Source organism: Neoarius graeffei, chromosome 7, assembly GCF_027579695.1.
Source record: "Neoarius graeffei isolate fNeoGra1 chromosome 7, fNeoGra1.pri, whole genome shotgun sequence".
Lineage (NCBI taxonomy): Eukaryota > Metazoa > Chordata > Actinopteri > Siluriformes > Ariidae > Neoarius > Neoarius graeffei.
Genome location: NC_083575.1, coordinates 66,684,505 through 66,701,165, shown reverse-complemented (window position 1 = coordinate 66,701,165; position 16,661 = coordinate 66,684,505). Strand labels below are relative to the sequence as shown.

The following is a 16,661-nucleotide window of genomic DNA, read 5'->3' as shown; positions in this document are numbered from 1 at the left end:
CAACATTTTGACTGGATTAAGGTCAGGACTTTGACTTGGCCATTCCAAAACATTAACTTTATTCTTCTTTAACCATTCTTTGGTAGAACGACTTGTGTGCTTAGGATCATTGTCTTGCTGCATGACCCACCTTCTCTTGAGATTCAGTTCATGGACAGATGTCCTGACCTTTTCTTTTAGAATTTGCTGGTATAATTCAGAATTCATTGTTCCATCAATGATGGCAAGCCATCCTGACCCAGATGCAGCAAAATAGGCCCAAACCATGATACTACCACCACCATGTTTCACAGATGGGATAAGATTCTTATGCTGGAATGCAGTGTTTTCCTTTCTCCAAACATAATGCTTCTCATTTCAAGCAAAAATTTCTATTTTGGTCTCATCCGTCCACAAAACATTTTTCCAATAGCCTTCTGGCTTGTCCACGTGATCTTTAGGAAACTGCAGACGAGCAGCAGTGTTCTTTTGGGAGAGCAGTGGCTTTCTCCTTGCAACCCTGCCATGCACACCATTGTTGTTCAGTGTTCTCCTGATGGTGGGCTCATGAACATTAACATTAGCCAATGTGAGAGAGGCCTTCAGTTGCTCAGGCTACGTTTACATTAGACCGTATCTGTCTTGTTTTCTTCGCGGATGCACTGTCCGTTTACATTAAACCGCCTGGAAACGCCGGGAAACGGGAATCCGCCAGCATCCACGTATTCAATCCAGATCGTGTCAGCTCCGGTGCTGTGTAAACATTCAGAATACGCGGATACGCTGTGCTGAGCTCTAGCTGGCGTCTCATTGGACAACGTCACTGTGACATCCACCTTCCTGATTCGCTGGCGTTGGTCATGTGACGCGACTGCTGAAAAACGGCGCGGACTTCCGCCTTGTATCACCTTTCATTAAAGAGTATAAAAGTATGAAAATACTGCAAATACTGATGCAAATACTGCCCATTGTGTAGTTATGATTGTCTTTAGGCTTGCCATCCTTCCACTTGCAAGTGGTAAGTGATATGTGCTGGGATCACACACACAGCGGCTCAGTCCCGAATCACAGCTTGTTCACTTCACTCGTGTGCTCTGTGAGCTGCGCAAGGCCAGAGTGCGCACCCTCCAGAGGGCACTTGCTGTTCAGGGCGGAGTGATTTGGAGCGCAGGATGCCTGCGGAGCCGAGCGTATCCGTGTATTGGTATTGCTATGTGCACGCAAATCGTGTATTGGTGTTGCTGTGTGCACACTAATCGTTTTAAAAACGTTAATCTGATGATCCGCTGATATGGTCTAATGTAAACATGGGCTTAGAAGTTACCCTGGGGTCCTTTGTGACCTCGTCGACTATTACACACCTTGCTCTTGGAGTGATCTTTGTTGGTCAACCACTCCTGGGGAGGGTAACAATGGTCTTGAATTTCCCCCATTTGTACACAATCTGTCTGACTGTGGACTGGTGGAGTCCAAACTCTTTAGAGATGGTTTTGTAACCTTTTCCAACCTGATGAGCATCAACAATGCTTTTTCTGAGGTCCTCAGAAATCTTTGTTCATGCCATGATACACTTCCACAAACATGTATTGTGAAGATCAGACTTTGATAGATCCCTGTTCTTTAAATAAAACAGGGTGCCCACTCACACCTGATTGTCATCCCATTGATTGAAAACACCTGACTCTAATTTCACCTTCAAATTAACTGCTAATCCTAGAGGTTCACATACTTTTGCTATTCACAGATATGTAATATTGGATCATTTTCCTCAATAAATAAATGACCCGGTATAATATTTTTGTCTCATTTGTTTAACTGGGTTCTCTTTATCTACTTTTAGGACTTGTGTGAAAATCTGATGATATTTTAGGTCATATTTAGGCAGAAATATAGAAAATTCTAAAGGGTTCATAAACTTTCAAGCACCACTGTATGCATGTTTTCATCCCTAATCCAAATGTCTTTATTGTATTGCAAAAATAAAAGAATCGGCCTTGGTGCTCCAATACTTTTGGGTACTTGTTGAGGGGTCAGAGGGGTTGGACTTGAATCACACTGATCTCTGATGACTCTCTACATTTGTCGTTGATGTCCAGAGGGTCCGTGTCATTGCTGGCAATGATAAAAACAATCGAAGAGGAGTTGAAGGTTACCCTTTTCTTTGGCCTGTTGTCACAGCTTTGTGACATCATAGTGGGGTGTACTGGTTGGCTGGAGAAGGTCAGGGGGTGGTCCTTAATGCTGCATTGCTGGTGGGCCAGGCTGTCATCATGACTCTGTGACATCACGACGGAGCGTACTGATTGGTTGCAGCAAGTCAGGGGGTGGTCCTTAATGCTGCACTGCAGGTGGGCCAGGCGGGAGCACAGCAGTTGCAACATGCAATGCCGAAACTATCAAAGAATACACACATGCAGAGAGATAAAGAGATGTGACGCATGAAAACTGTTCTGTATATTTAATTGATTCATGACATACGAATGTTGATACTATATACACAATATGAATTTTGTGCATCATTGTATATTCCCACATTATGATTTCTTACTCAAAAATCTCAAATATAGGTGTAAAGTGTAGAGTTTACTTCCTTCACCTTCCTGCTCATGAAGCCATATATAATTGAGTTGTAAGCTGTGCTTGACTTGGCAAAAAATGAGGGGATGATGGCAACTGTGGGTGAGATGGCATTTTGCTTGCCAAAAGCTGCCAGCATGGATACCACAGCATAGGGTGTCCAGCACAGAAGATAACAGAAACCCATTAGCAGGAACATGGTAGTCAACTTCTTCTCATAGCGTAGGACCTTAATGATTTGCACTGTCTGCAGATCCTCAATGGAGTGCAGCTACAGGAAGAAATTGAGAGAATTAGGAATGAATTAATTAAGGTGACATGAAAACAGAGGAGAAAAAAAACTAGATTGTACACAGTTCCCAGGCGATCATGCCACACCAAGCACATCATACAGGGTAACTGCTTTTTTAAAAATTGAGTATTCTAAAATTTAGTATGTCAGCTTAAATGCTGGAAGTGATCATACCATCATTAAGCATCTGTTAAACATTGTGTTGGCTTACTTTCTTCATTTTTTATTCATAACAATGTTTATACAGGAGGCTCTCATCACTGTGGTGTTTTTTCAGAGAAGTCTTGCACATGTATAATCATATCGATCTAATAAATAATATGAATAAGAATTATACAAATAAAAACAGAGTGAAATATTTTGAAAATTATTTAAAATATATGTAATATATAAATATATATTTATTAAAAATTAAGTTCATTTGAGGAATGATTTGAAATCATGAAGGCTGTCTTACAGTAATATCTAAATAATTCCAGTCAGTGGCCGCATGAAATATAAAACGCTCTTTGCCCCAGTTAGTACGTGCACGTGGCAAGTGTAAATCCTGACGGTGGTGTGTATCATAATTATGTACAGTTGTGGTCAGAAGTTTACATACAGTGACATGAATGTCATGGCAATATTTGGGCTTTCAGTAATTTCTTTGAACTGTTCTCTTTCTGTGGCAGAATGTACAGCATTCATCTTTAATTAAAAAAATACACTAGAATTTGGTGCACAAGTTAATTTTCTTTGGGTTTTCTGAAATCAACACAGGGTCAAAATTATACATACAGGGTCAAAAAGATACATACAGTGGTGCTTGAAAGTTTGTGAACCCTTTAGAATTTTCTATATTTCTGCATAAATATGACATAAAACAACAAGATTTTCACACAAGTCCTAAAAGTAGATAAAGAGAACCCAGTTAAACAAATGAGACAAAAATATTATACTTGGTCATTTATTTATTGAGGAAAATGTTCCAATATTACATATCTGTGAGTGGCAAAAGTATGTGAACCTCCAGGATTAGAAGTTAATTTAAAAGTGAAATTAGAGTCAAGTGTTTTTCAATCAATGGGATGACAATCAGGTGTGAGTGAGCACCCTGTTTTATTTAAAGAACAGGGATCTGACCTTCACAACACATGTTTGTGGAAGTGCATCATGGCACGAACAAAGGAGATTTCTGAGGACCTCAGAAAAAGTGTTGTTGATGCTGATCAGGCTGGAAAAGGTTACAAAACCACCTCTAAAGGTTTTGGACTTCATCAATCCACAGTCAGACAGATTGTGTACAAATGGAGGAAATTCAAGACCATGGTTACCCTCCCCAGGAGTGGTTGACCAACAAAGATCACTCCAAGAGCAAGGCGTGTAATAGTCGGCGAGGTCACAAAGGACCCCAGGGTAACTTTTAAGCAACTGAAGGTCTCTCTCACATTGGCTAATGTTCATGAGTCCACCATCAGGAGAACACTGAACAACATTGGTGTGCATGGCAGGGTTGCAAGGAGAAAGTCACTGCTCTCCAAAAAGAACATTGCTGCTCGTCTGCAGTTTGCTAAAGATCACGTGGACAAGTCAGAAGGCTATTGGAAAAATGTTTTGTGGATGGATGAGACCAAAATAGAACTTTTTGGTTTAAATGAGAAGCGTTATGTTTGGAGAAAGGAAAAATACTGCATTCCAGCATAAGAACTTTATCCCATCGGGGAAACACGGGGGTGGTAGTATCATGGTTTGGGCCTGTTTTGCTGCATCTGGGCCAGGACAGCTTGCCATCATTGATGGAACAATGAATTCTGAATTATACCAGCGAATTCTAAAGGAAAATTTCAGGACATCTGTCCATGAACTGAATCTCAAGAGAAGGTGGGTCATGCAGCAAGACAATGACCCTAAGCACACAAGTCATTCTATCAAAGAATGGTTAAAGAAGAATAAAGTTAATATTTTGGAATGGCCAAGTCAAAGTCCTGACCTTAATCCAATGGAAATGTTGTGGAAGGACCTGAAGTGAGCAGTTCATGTGAGGAAACCCACCAACATCCCAGAGTTGAAGCTGTTCTGTACAGAGGAATGGGCTAAAATTCCTCCAAGCCGGTGTGCAGGACTGATCAACAGTTACCGGAAATGTTTAGTTGCAGTTATTGCTGCACAAGGGGGTCACACTAGATACTGAAAGCAAAGGTTCACATACTTTTGCCACTCACAGATATGCAATATTGGATTATTTGTCCTCAATAAATAAATGACCAAGTATAATATTTTTGTCTCATTTGTTTAACTGGGTTCTCTTTATCTACTTTTAGGATTTGTGTGAAAATCTGATGATGTTTTAGGTCATATTTATGCAGAAATACAGAAAATTCGAAAGGGTTCACAAACTTTCAAGCACCACTGTACAGCACACCTAATATTTGGGTAAAATGTCTCTTTGCAAGATTCACCTTGACCAAATATTTTTTGCTTACTATGAACAAGCTTCTGGCAGAATTCTGGTTGGATATTTCACGACTCTTCATGGTAGAATTCATCTCATCTCATTATCTCTAGCCGCTTTATCCTTCTACAGGGTCGCAGGCAAGCTGGAGCCTATCCCAGATGACTACGGGCGAAAGGCGGGGTACACCCTGGACAAGTCGCCAGGTCATCACAGGGCTGACACATAGACACAGACAACCATTCACATTCACACCTACAGTCAATTTAGAGTCACCAGTTAACCTAACCTGCATGTCTTTGGACTGTGGGGGAAACCGGAGCACCCGGAGGAAACCCACGCGGACACGGGGAGAACATGCAAACTCCGCACAGAAAGGCCCTCGCCGGCCCCGGGGCTCGAACCCAGGACCTTCTTGCTGTGAGGCGACAGGGCTAACCACTACACCACCGTGCCGCCCCGTATTCATAAGTATTCTATCAAATTTATGTACTAGAAAACAACGAAATATCTTGGTAATTGTAAATATAATACTTTATTAATAGTCGATACGCTAAACCGCACAAGAGTCGCCATTTTTAAAAGACCGTGACGTCAGCCCTACCCACTGCACTAGTGGAACTCGTGTAATCATGGCATCGGGCGCATCAAGTGAAAGCGACAGCTCTGTCGAATCGTACGAAGAGATCCCGCAAGACACACTGCAAGCAGGCTATGGCTTAGAAGGGTACCAGTTTGAACCTAGGAGAGGTACTCTCGACTCCGGTGATGACGAAATAAGAGAAGAAAGCTCGGACGACGGCGAGGATGAGACCGATACTGATGCTGAGCGTGGGGCAGAGCGTCTGCGTGCAGGTGACACGGCGTGGTGCTCGTGCGGAAAATGTAACGTGGAGTTGCTCACGAGTCCAGCAGAATTTATTTGCTGCAATGAGATAGGCGCCACCTGTGGACTTGAAAAATCGTTGCAAGAGGCAGAAACAGGTATTTCCAACCTCAATGAGCCATATTGTTTATTTACAACTATTTACAACTAGGCACATACATACGTCATAAGTGTTACACAGAGAAAATTAAGGTGCATTCTGATTGGATAAAATTAATATCATGGCGGGCTGTTCAAACTGCGGAAATAGTTTGCTCGAACACTATAACTTTCCAACCTTAGAACAAAAAACCTTTGTAAGTCTTGAATAAGATTCGTCATTGTGTGTTTTATTGTTATATTTACTCTATATATTGCCCTATGTTCCCCTTTAACGAGTGCATCAAAGTCAGGTTGAATGTCTGAGGCGGAGATGCGAAGCACAGCTGACAGATGATCATCAGTCCATTCGGTGTAGGTATCAGATCTACAGATTGGCTCGGGCTCCGGCGCCTGCTGGTGACATCACACTATGTGATTGGCTGGACCGTTTGAAGGATGACATACAAGTTTGTGGTTGGTCTGGACAAATTACGGAAGTAGTTATCGCGGGATTAGGTTTCGTGGGATTTCATGTCACGTTCATGTCGCGCGCATTGCGTTTTTGTTGAACACAACTTCAAAATAAAAGCAATGCACATTCAGTCCATGCATGAGGTAAAATTAGAAAATACGTTTATTTTGTAATTTCTAATTAACTTTACGCGGGCCGATCAGAATGAACCAAAGGGCCGGATGCGGCCCGCGGGCCGTAAAATGCCCAGGTCTGCTATAGACCAAATAGCCTGCTAATGATTCCCACTCAGCTGCATTTGGCTACCAACATCTTTGCCTATGGTTATCAAAGTAAGAGCAAGGGTAAAAAGGGTAGAACTTGTGTTGAACTAACTGTGGCAGTGGGGGCGTGGTCAAGCGTCGGTCTGTGACCGGAGGGCGGAGTCAGGGAAGGTAAGTGGCAGAATCACTACACCTGATGTGAATTAACCTGTGTTTGTGTGTCTTCCCAGGAGCCGCGCCCTATTTAAGGAAGAGAGCGAGAGCAGCGCGGTCTCTCTCCCGACCAGAACACGTGTGTGTGTATGGCGTGTGTGTATAAGTATATGAGTAAACGTGTAGAAGCTGAAAAGCTGACAATAAAAGAGTTATTGAGAACTCAGTACTGGCCTGCCATGCTTCTGTGCTCCACCCACCTAGAACGCTTGCTACACTAACTTTTGAACATGTTCAACAGAACTTTGAACATGTCATTTTAACTAGTCCTACTCTCCGCTGGAGTGGCGTATCTGTTTTCTTTATACATCTGTAGCAGTGGGCCCTCACTGTTATCTCGTTAGCCTTATTTTTGCCTGATACTTCCATCAGAAATACCACCCTGATTCCAAGAAAGTTGGGACAAAGTACAAATTGTAAATAAAAACGGAATGCAATGATGTGGAAGTTTCAAAATTCCATATTTTATTCAGAATAGAACATAGATGGCACATCAAATGTTTAAACTGAGAAAATGTATCATTTAAAGAGAAAACTTAGGTGATTTTTAAATTTCATGACAACACATCTCAAAAAAATTGGGACAAGGCCATGTTTACCACTGTGAGACATCCCCTTTTCTCTTTACAACAGTCTGTAAACATCTGGGGACTGAGGAGACAAGTTGCTCAAGTTTAGGGATAGGAATGTTAACCCATTCTTGTCTAATGTAGGATTCTAGTTGCTCAACTGTCTTAGGTCTTTTTTGTCGTATCTTCTGTTTTATGATGCGCCCAATGTTTTCTATGGGTGAAAGATCTGGACTGCAGGCTGGCCAGTTCAGTACCCGGACCCTTCTTCTACGCAGCCATGATGCTGTAATTGATGCAGTATGTGGTTTGGCATTGTCATGTTGGAAAATGCAAGGTCTTCCCTGAAAGAGACGTCGTCTGGATGGGAGCATATGTTGCTCTAGAACCTGGATATACCTTTCAGCATTGATGGTGTCTTTCCAGATGTGTAAGCTGCCCATGCCACACGCACTAATGCAACCCCATACCATCAGAGATGCAGGCTTCTGAACTGAGCGCTGATAACAACTTGGGTCGTCCTTCTCCTCTTTAGTCCGAATGACACGGCGTCCCTGATTTCCATAAAGAACTTCAAATTTTGATTCGTCTGACCACAGAACAGTTTTCCACTTTGCCACAGTCCATTTTAAATGAGCCTTGGCCCAGAGAAGACGTCTGCGCTTCTGGATCGTGTTTAGATACGGCTTCTTCTTTGAACTATAGAGTTTTAGCTGGCAACGGCGGATGGCACGGTGAATTGTGCTCACAGATAATGTTCTCTGGAAATATTCCTGAGCCCATTTTGTGATTTCCAATACAGAAGCATGCCTGTATGTGATGCAGTGCCGTCTAAGGGCCCGAAGATCACGGGCACCCAGTATGGTTTTCCGGCCTTGACCCTTACGCACAGAGATTCTTCCAGATTCTCTGAATCTTTTGATGATATTATGCACTGTAGATGATGAGATGTTCAAACTCTTTGCAATTTTACACTGTCAAACTCCTTTCTGATATTGCTCCACTATTTGTTGGTGCAGAATTATGGGGATTGGTGATCCTCTTCCCATCTTTACTTCTGAGAGCCGCTGCCACTCCAAGATGCTCTTTTTATACCCAGTCATGTTAATGACCTATTGCCAATTGACCTAATGAGTTGCAATTTGGTCCTCCAGCTGTTCCTTTTTTGTACCTTTAAATTTTCCAGCCTCTTATTGCCCCTGTCCCAACTTTTTTGAGATGTGTTGCTGTCATGAAATTTCAAATGAGCCAATATTTGGCATGAAATTTCAAAATGTCTCACTTTTGACATTTGATATGTTGTCGATGTTCTATTGCAGGGGTGTCCAAACTGATCCATAAAGGGCCGTGTGGCTGCAGGTTTTCATTCCAGCCATGCAGCAGCACACCTGACTTGGCTCATTCTGTCAACTGAACTGTCTTCACACAGTCAAATACTTGCAGCCACACCCACCCTTGATTAAAGGGTGGGTGTGTCAGTTGATTGAATAAGCCAAATCAGGTGTGCTGCTGCATGGCTGGAATGAAAACCTGCAACCACACGGCCCTTTATGGATCAGTTTGGACACCCCTGTTCTATTGTGAATACAATATCAGTTTTTGAGATTTGTAAATTATTGCATTCCGGTTTTATTTACAATTTGTACTTTGTCCCAACTTTTTTGGAATCGGGGTTGTACAAACACATTACAAAATAGGCATTTCTAGTAACATGGTTCAACTGAACCAGGACAGTTTGGTTCGTGACCAAAAGATAACAGTCACATCACTAGGCTGCCATCTCAGGCTAGCTAGAATTAACGTTAGCATCAGCGACTTACCTTCAAAATTGCAGAGGTAAGACAAAATGTAGAACTTGAAACCCTTTTCAAGTTTACTCTGCGGCGTTGTGCCTGATGCTCTGACGATACGACGCACATTGTTAACAGTAAACTTCGGTAATTCCAAGAGGCACCTTGTGAACTTCATGGACTCAGCCATAACACCGGCACTTCCACATACCGACCAGAAATATCGAACCATCTTTACACAAAACAAGGAAGTGATGCATGCACCGAGGCCATTATAATAGCACTAAAGGAAGAAAATAAAAGTTTGTAGATGATCATTGGGTGGTGTAGTGGTTAGCACTACAGCAAGAAGGTTCTGGGTTCGAGCCCAGTGGTCGATGAGGGCCTTTCTGTGTGGAGTTTGCATGTTCTCCCAGTGTCTGCGTGGGTTTCCTCCACAGTCCAAAGACTTGCAAGTTAGGCTAATTGGTAGCTCTAAATTGACCATAGGTGTGAATGTGAGTGTGAATGGTTGTTTGTTTCTGTGTCAGCCCTGCGATAACCTGGCGACTTGTCAAGGGTGAACCCTGCCTCTCACCCATAGTCAGCTGGGATAGGCTCCAGCTTGCCTGCAACCCTGTAGAACAAGATAAGCGGCTATAGATAATGGATGGATGGATGGATGATCATTGGGCGGTACAGTGGTGTAGTGGTTAGTACTACAGCAAGAAAGTTCTGGGTTCGAGCGCAGCGGTCGATGAGGGCCTTTCTGTGTGGAGTTTGCATGTTTTTCCCGTGTCTGCGTGGGTTTCCTACACAGTCCAAAGACATGCAGGTTAGGCTAATTGGTGGCTCTAAATTGTCCATAGGTGTGAATGTGAGTGTGAATAGTTGAGAGGAGAAAACCTTGATCATAATCCAGTAGAAGGAAATGGGAAACCACTATTGTAATGTTCCCTAGACACTGTTACCCCTTTTCCACCAAATCAGTTCCAGGGTTGGTTCAGGGCCAGTGCTGGTGCTGGTTCACAACTCGTTCAACTTGCGAGCCAGCTGAGAACCAGTTTGCTTTTCCATAGCTCGTGGTGCTAAGGGAAGCCACGTCATTACGTCACTGTATACATCAGTTACGTCGCTACGTTTGCTTAAACCTTGGCGCGAATATCGAAGCAAAAACAACGTGGAAGACGTTGACATGAAACATGTCATGAAACAAGTTCAGTTACACAAATTGAAACGTGGCGATTTTCTATGCTATGGAAAGTCCGCACTATAATGACAGGCATACTAACACCTTCTGCACGCTTCGGCAGCGCATTGATATCTGAGCTCCGTATCAATGCGCTGCCGAAGCGCGCAGAAAGTGTTAGTACGCCTGTCATTATAGTGCGGACTTTCCATAGCATAGAAAATCGCCACGTTTCAATTTGTGTAACTGAACTTGTTTCATATCACTGGTCATATAAACCTATGTAAACAGGAAAAACGTGGAAGAGTTTGGTCGCATCTAACTACAGCCCCAAAAAATACCATTGGCCATACTGAGCCTAGCTACATTGCTAACAGGAGTGACAGCGCGTCTGACTGCGTCTGACTGACTGGGAGGTCGCGCAAAGCTTGGAGAGGTATGGAGCAGCTCGTCTTAATTCAGATAAGAGCATATTTCATTATGGAAGTACGGTGGACTGTTCCTTTAAACGGAGGCAGAAACACGAGTCTGTGAACAATGGAGTATACACACTAGACAGCGTTTATGTAGAGAGCATGCACACTAGACAACGTTTATGTAGAGAGTATGTTATGCACAACCTGTCAACCTCGATTACAATTTCCTATCTCTGTATTAGCCTAATTTAATGTTTTAAAGTAATTATTTTTTCGACTAAAATGAATGACTAAAACTGGACTAAAACTCTTTTAGTTTTCTTCGAATAAAACTAGACCAAAACTATCAAGGATAGAATTGACTAAAATGTGACTAAAACTAATAAGCATTTCGTCCAAAAGACTAAGACTAAAACTAAATAAAAAATGGCTGCCAAAAACAACACTGCACAGCACCGACCTAGCCCCCCTCTACATCAACAACGAGTATGTGGAGAGGGTCCACACCTTCCGGTTTCTCGGCGTCCTCATCTCCGCCGACACCTCCCGGTCAGTAAACATTACAGCAGTCATTAAGAAGGCTCAGCAGCGGCTACACTTCCTCAGAGTCCTCAGGAAGTACAACCTAAACTCCAACCTGTTGCTGACCTTCTACCGCTCATCCATCGAGAGCCTGCTGACGTACTGTATTATAGTATGGTACGGCAGCTGCACTGCTGTAGACAGGGAGAGGCTCCAGAGGGTAGTTAAGACAGCACAGAAGATCACTGGCTGCCCTCTCCCCTCCCTGATGGACATTTACACCTCCTGCTGCCTTAGCAGAGCTAAGAACATTATCAAGGACAGCTCCCACCCTGGCTTTGATCTGTTCGACCTGTTGCCCTCAGGGAGGCGCTACAGGTGCATCAGGGCAAAGACAAATAGATTAAAAAACAGCTTCTTTCCAAAAGCCATAACCGCCCTGAACTCGGATATGCTCTGACTTTATAGTCTATTTATTTTACTATGTGACTCTCTTCGTGCAATAATTTATAATGTGCAGTACTTTATAAGATGACTCTCTCTGTGCAATACTTTTATAATGTGCAATACCTCACTCCATAATGTGAAATGCAACACATTCACCTCAGGACTGTGCACCTTACACACAACACATACACCTCAGGACTGTGCACCCTACACACAACACATTCACCTCAGGATTGTGCACCTTACACACAGCACATACACCTCAAGTCTGTGCACCTTACCTTACCTTGCAATACTTCATAATGTCTCATCTCATCTCATCTCATCTCATTATTTCTAGCCGCTTTATCCTGTTCTACAGGGTCGCAGGCAAGCTGGAGCCTATCCCAGCTGACTATGGGCGAAAGGTGGGGTACACCCTGGACAAGTCACCAGGTCATCACAGGGCACTTCATAATGTGTAATATTTTATTTTATAATGCGACTCTCTCGTGCAATAATTTATAATGTGCAATACTTTATAATGTGACTGTCTCTATGCAATACTTTATAATGTGCAATGAGCAATACCTCACTCCACAATGTGTAACACAACACATACACCTCAGGACTGTGCACCTTACCCCCCTTACACCCTCCCCCCTTTTTTTCTCCTCTCTCTCTACACGCTGTTTGCACTGTTATTGGAGATGCTTTAATCTCATTGTACATGTGTATAGTGACAATAAAGGCATTCTATTCTATTCTATAAGTAAATAAAAAGTAAACTGAAAGCATACTCTTATTTTTAGTTTAAAAGAAGTATACTAGAAGCACACTTGAATAAACTTCTTTTTTGTTAGGGATAACCTGGTCATTCAGTACATTCAGGTAGTCATCTGGCTTTATTTTATTGCCACATAAATATTGCTGGGCCTAAACATTACCAATTGAAGCAACACCATAACACTGGACTGTGCATGATGGGTTTATCACTTCATGCACTTCCTTGCTTACCTTGATATGCCCATCTCTCTGGAATAGGCTGAATCTGGACTCATCAGTCCATATGACCTTTTTTCATTGCTCTAAAGTCCAATCTTTATGCTTTCTAGCAAATTGAAGCCTTTTATTCCAGTTAGATTCACTATTAAAGCGAGACGACCTTTCGATTTCATAAAATCAGAAATTTAGTTCCCTCTGAAATTTGGTCATTGATCCATACACTGTTAGTGAGAAGGAATGGAAAGCTGACCCCAGCTTGTTGCCGCATGTGACATACATCAATCTTGTGAACTATCTAGTGTTTCACCAAGTCCATTTTGTGAACTAAAGCATGTGTACATAAACATTACTAGGCCTAGATCTTAAATGCCATTTGGTGCAACAATGCACTGCAGTAGACATAAGCTACCTAATGTGACAAATATATCCATTAATCATTGCTGAAAGTACATAGAAAAGATAATAGTTTGTATCACATTTATTTTAGTAACTATGAAATTCAAGACAATTTAACCTACCTGTCACAAAGTGATCAGAACAAATCCGGATACAGTCAAGTTGTCCTAAATTTGATCGGTTGATGGCAGCCAGCCACTGTCGTCTCCTCCGCTCGCTTTTCTCCTGTGCTGCAATTCCCTGGTTAGTCACGACTTTAGGGAGTCTGTGGAAGCTTTTGCCACCCTTTTCCCCCTGGCTACTACAGCCAACAATGACACACGTATTCGGCACCCCTTTTTGCTTCGCTGAACAACAACAATGCACTGACACAGCAACCTTTGACTTCCAATATGGCCGCCACTGGGTTCGCGCTAACCTCGAAGCACTCTATTGCCTTGTGTAAGTTTTTGAAATAAAATAGTTCATTTCATCTGTTAAAATATGCAAATTATACATGGTTATGATTTGCTATAACATTTTTCTTGAATTATTTATGATATTGTCATTTCACCCCTCCACCCTTTTTTACTAATGGTACAGTCTGATTCTGGGCGCGGGACACGTGAAATGTGTAGCTCCGTGTATGCACAGCGCCGCTATTAGCGCAGCTTAGATCAGCTGTCAGTTTTTCTATGTGCGCAACAGATTGTACAGTCTAGAAGTTGCTAAGCAGGAGCAGGTGTGATGAATTATGAAGTCCGGATATCACACTGTGTGTGAAAAAAAATCACCTTTTTTCATAGGTATCTTTATTGTATAATTAATTAAGTCAAGATGTTTTGCCATTGTTCATGTGTGGATTGTATTTAACTTTAATATGTTGCACATTGGGGCGGCACGGTGGTGTAGTGGTTAGCGCTGTCGCCTCACAGCAAGAAGGTCCTGGGTTCGAGCCCCGGGGTCGGCGAGGGCCTTTCTGTGTGGAGTTTGCATGTTCTCCCCGTGTCCGCGTGGGTTTCCTCCGGGTGCTCCGGTTTCCCCCACAGTCCAAAGACATGCAGGTTAGGTTAACTGGTGACTCTAAATTGACCGTAGGTGTGAATGTGAGTGTGAATGGTTGTCTGTGTCTATGTATCAGCCCTGTGATGACCTGGCGACTTGTCCAGGGTGTACCCCGCCTTTCGCCCATAGTCAGCTGGGATAGGCTCCAGCTTGCCTGCGACCCTGTAGAAGGATAAAGCGGCTAGAGATAATGAGATGAGATGTTGCACATTAGCTGTGGTCATAGATATCATTGCTATTGTTCATGTGTGGATTTATTGATACTGTTGCTAAGTATTTAACTTGAATATTTGAACATTTGCTGTGTTTTCTAATAAATGTGTGATGCCTAAAAGAAACCAAAAACACTTAGTGGATTTCTCGCAGTGCACTATGTAATTGTATCAAAAAACTAGTGTAGTTATTCATCAAGGCATACATTTGATCACACACATTGTCAATAAATGGAGGAAACAAAGGAATACATTTTGTAATCCTGATTATTGATGATGTTTGCTGGAGGGCTCTGGAGTATCCATAATGTGCATAAAGAATGTTATAAATCCATACTGATACAGTGATGCATGCAGTTTCTCTCAACACAAACATTTGGATTGAATGAACTCCATAGGGGGCGGCACGGTGGTGTAGTGGTTAGCACTGTCGCCTCACAGCAAGAAGGTCCGGGTTCGAGCCCTGTGGCCAGCGAGGGCCTTTCTGTGTGGAGTTTGCATGTTCTCCCCGTGTCCGCGTGGGTTTCCTCTGGGTGCTCCGGTTTCCCCCACAGCCCAAAGACATGCAGGTTAGGTTAACTGGCGACTCTAAATTGACCGTAGGTGTGAATGTGAGTGTGAATGGTTGTCTGTCTCTATGTGTCAGCCCTGTGATGACCTGGCGACTTGTCCAGGGTGTACCCCGCCTTTCGCCCATAGTCAGCTGGGATAGGCTCCAGCTTGCCTGCGACCCTGTAGAACAGGATAAAGCGGCTAGAGATAATGAGATGAGATGAGATGAACTCCATAGGCTACTGAATGGCCTAATAATAGTTGCTCATAAAAGAAAAAATACATATCTTCAATATATATCATGGAATTTTCATTTTAAAGCAATAGTCTATTCAGTCTAATTCTGACAGTTCTGCATTTAAAATGCTCATATACCAAATAATTGTATCACCTAAACTTGCTAGGTAGCTGATCACATGCATAGTAAAGTAGAAGTGCAAGCCAAAAACAGACTTCAAATTCAGTTGCTTGAGCTTGAAAATTTTACCGGGGGGGCCCTAAATTGTAATCTTTCATAGGGCCCAAGATTTCTAGCGGCGCCTCTGGCCGTGATGTGCTGCTGTATACACGGGATCACTGCGGTGGCACCAGAATCGATGCGCTCTGCGACTTCAGTGAGATTTTCGAAGATTTCGGTATGTCCTTGATCAACGCGCTTCCCCCATACCTCCAGCTTTCGGATGAAAGCAGTGATCTTGTCAGCCAGGTGAGGTAGGTACTTGTCTTTTCCCTGAAGCTGAAAATTTAATTCATTCAGCTTTGCAAATACATCGCTGAGGTAAGCCAGTTTCATCAGAAACAGTTCATCGCCAAATTTGGCCACTGCCTCATACATGCGCTCTTCTTCTAAAAACACCCGGATCTCCGTTCGGAGCTCAAAGCCGCGCGACAAGACTTTGCCTCGGGGGAGCCACCTCGCTTCGCTGTGAAACAGCACAGTGGTATGGTCTGCTCCCATCTCCTCACAAATAGCGGAGAAGAGTCGCGCTTTCAGGGGTCTTGTTTTGATAAAACTGACCACATCCACAACTGCTGTCAACACCTCGTTTAATTCGGGGCTGAGGTGTCTGGAGGCCAGCGCTTCCCTGTGTAGAATGCAGTGCATCCACTGTGTATCTGGCGTGGCCCTTTTGATCAATGCCTGGAGTCCCTTCCTTTTTCCTGCCATTTAGTGTAGCAGATAACTGAAACAATCTTTCAAATGGTGATACAAGCACCAAACTTGGCACAAATACTCCTTAGACATTATTCTTTTGAAAAAGTATGTGGGCCATCTGAAATTCAAGATGGCTGCTTATTTTCAAGATGGCCGCTGCTGCAGACTTGAAAATGGGATATAATCTGGCCACTTTGACCGATTTGAATGA

At 42.9% G+C, this 16,661-nt stretch overlaps 1 protein-coding gene across 1 annotated transcript; it reads right to left on the bottom strand.

Annotated features, from left to right (window-relative positions):
- Positions 1–2,009: 2,009 nt before the first annotated feature.
- Positions 2,010–16,462, bottom strand: LOC132888901 (uncharacterized). Its single transcript, XM_060924994.1, has 4 exons — positions 15,962–16,462; positions 2,576–2,827; positions 2,323–2,372; positions 2,010–2,253 (listed from the first exon to the last, which is right to left on the bottom strand). Exons 1-4 carry the CDS (start codon positions 16,460–16,462, stop codon positions 2,010–2,012), a joined length of 1,047 nt encoding a protein of 348 aa, XP_060780977.1.
- Positions 16,463–16,661: the final 199 nt, after the last annotated feature.

Coding starts and splice junctions, on each gene's coding strand:
- LOC132888901 (XM_060924994.1), bottom strand. CDS start 16,462: ATGGCAGGAAAAAGGAAGGGACTCCAGGCATTGATCAAAAGGGCCACG. Junction 2,828..15,961: donor CTTTCATCCGAAAGCTGGAG/GTATGGGGGAAG, acceptor TTCTTCCTGTAG/CTGCACTCCATTGAGGATCT. Junction 2,254..2,322: donor TCCCGCCTGGCCCACCTGCA/GTGCAGCATTAA, acceptor GATGTCACAGAG/TCATGATGACAGCCTGGCCC.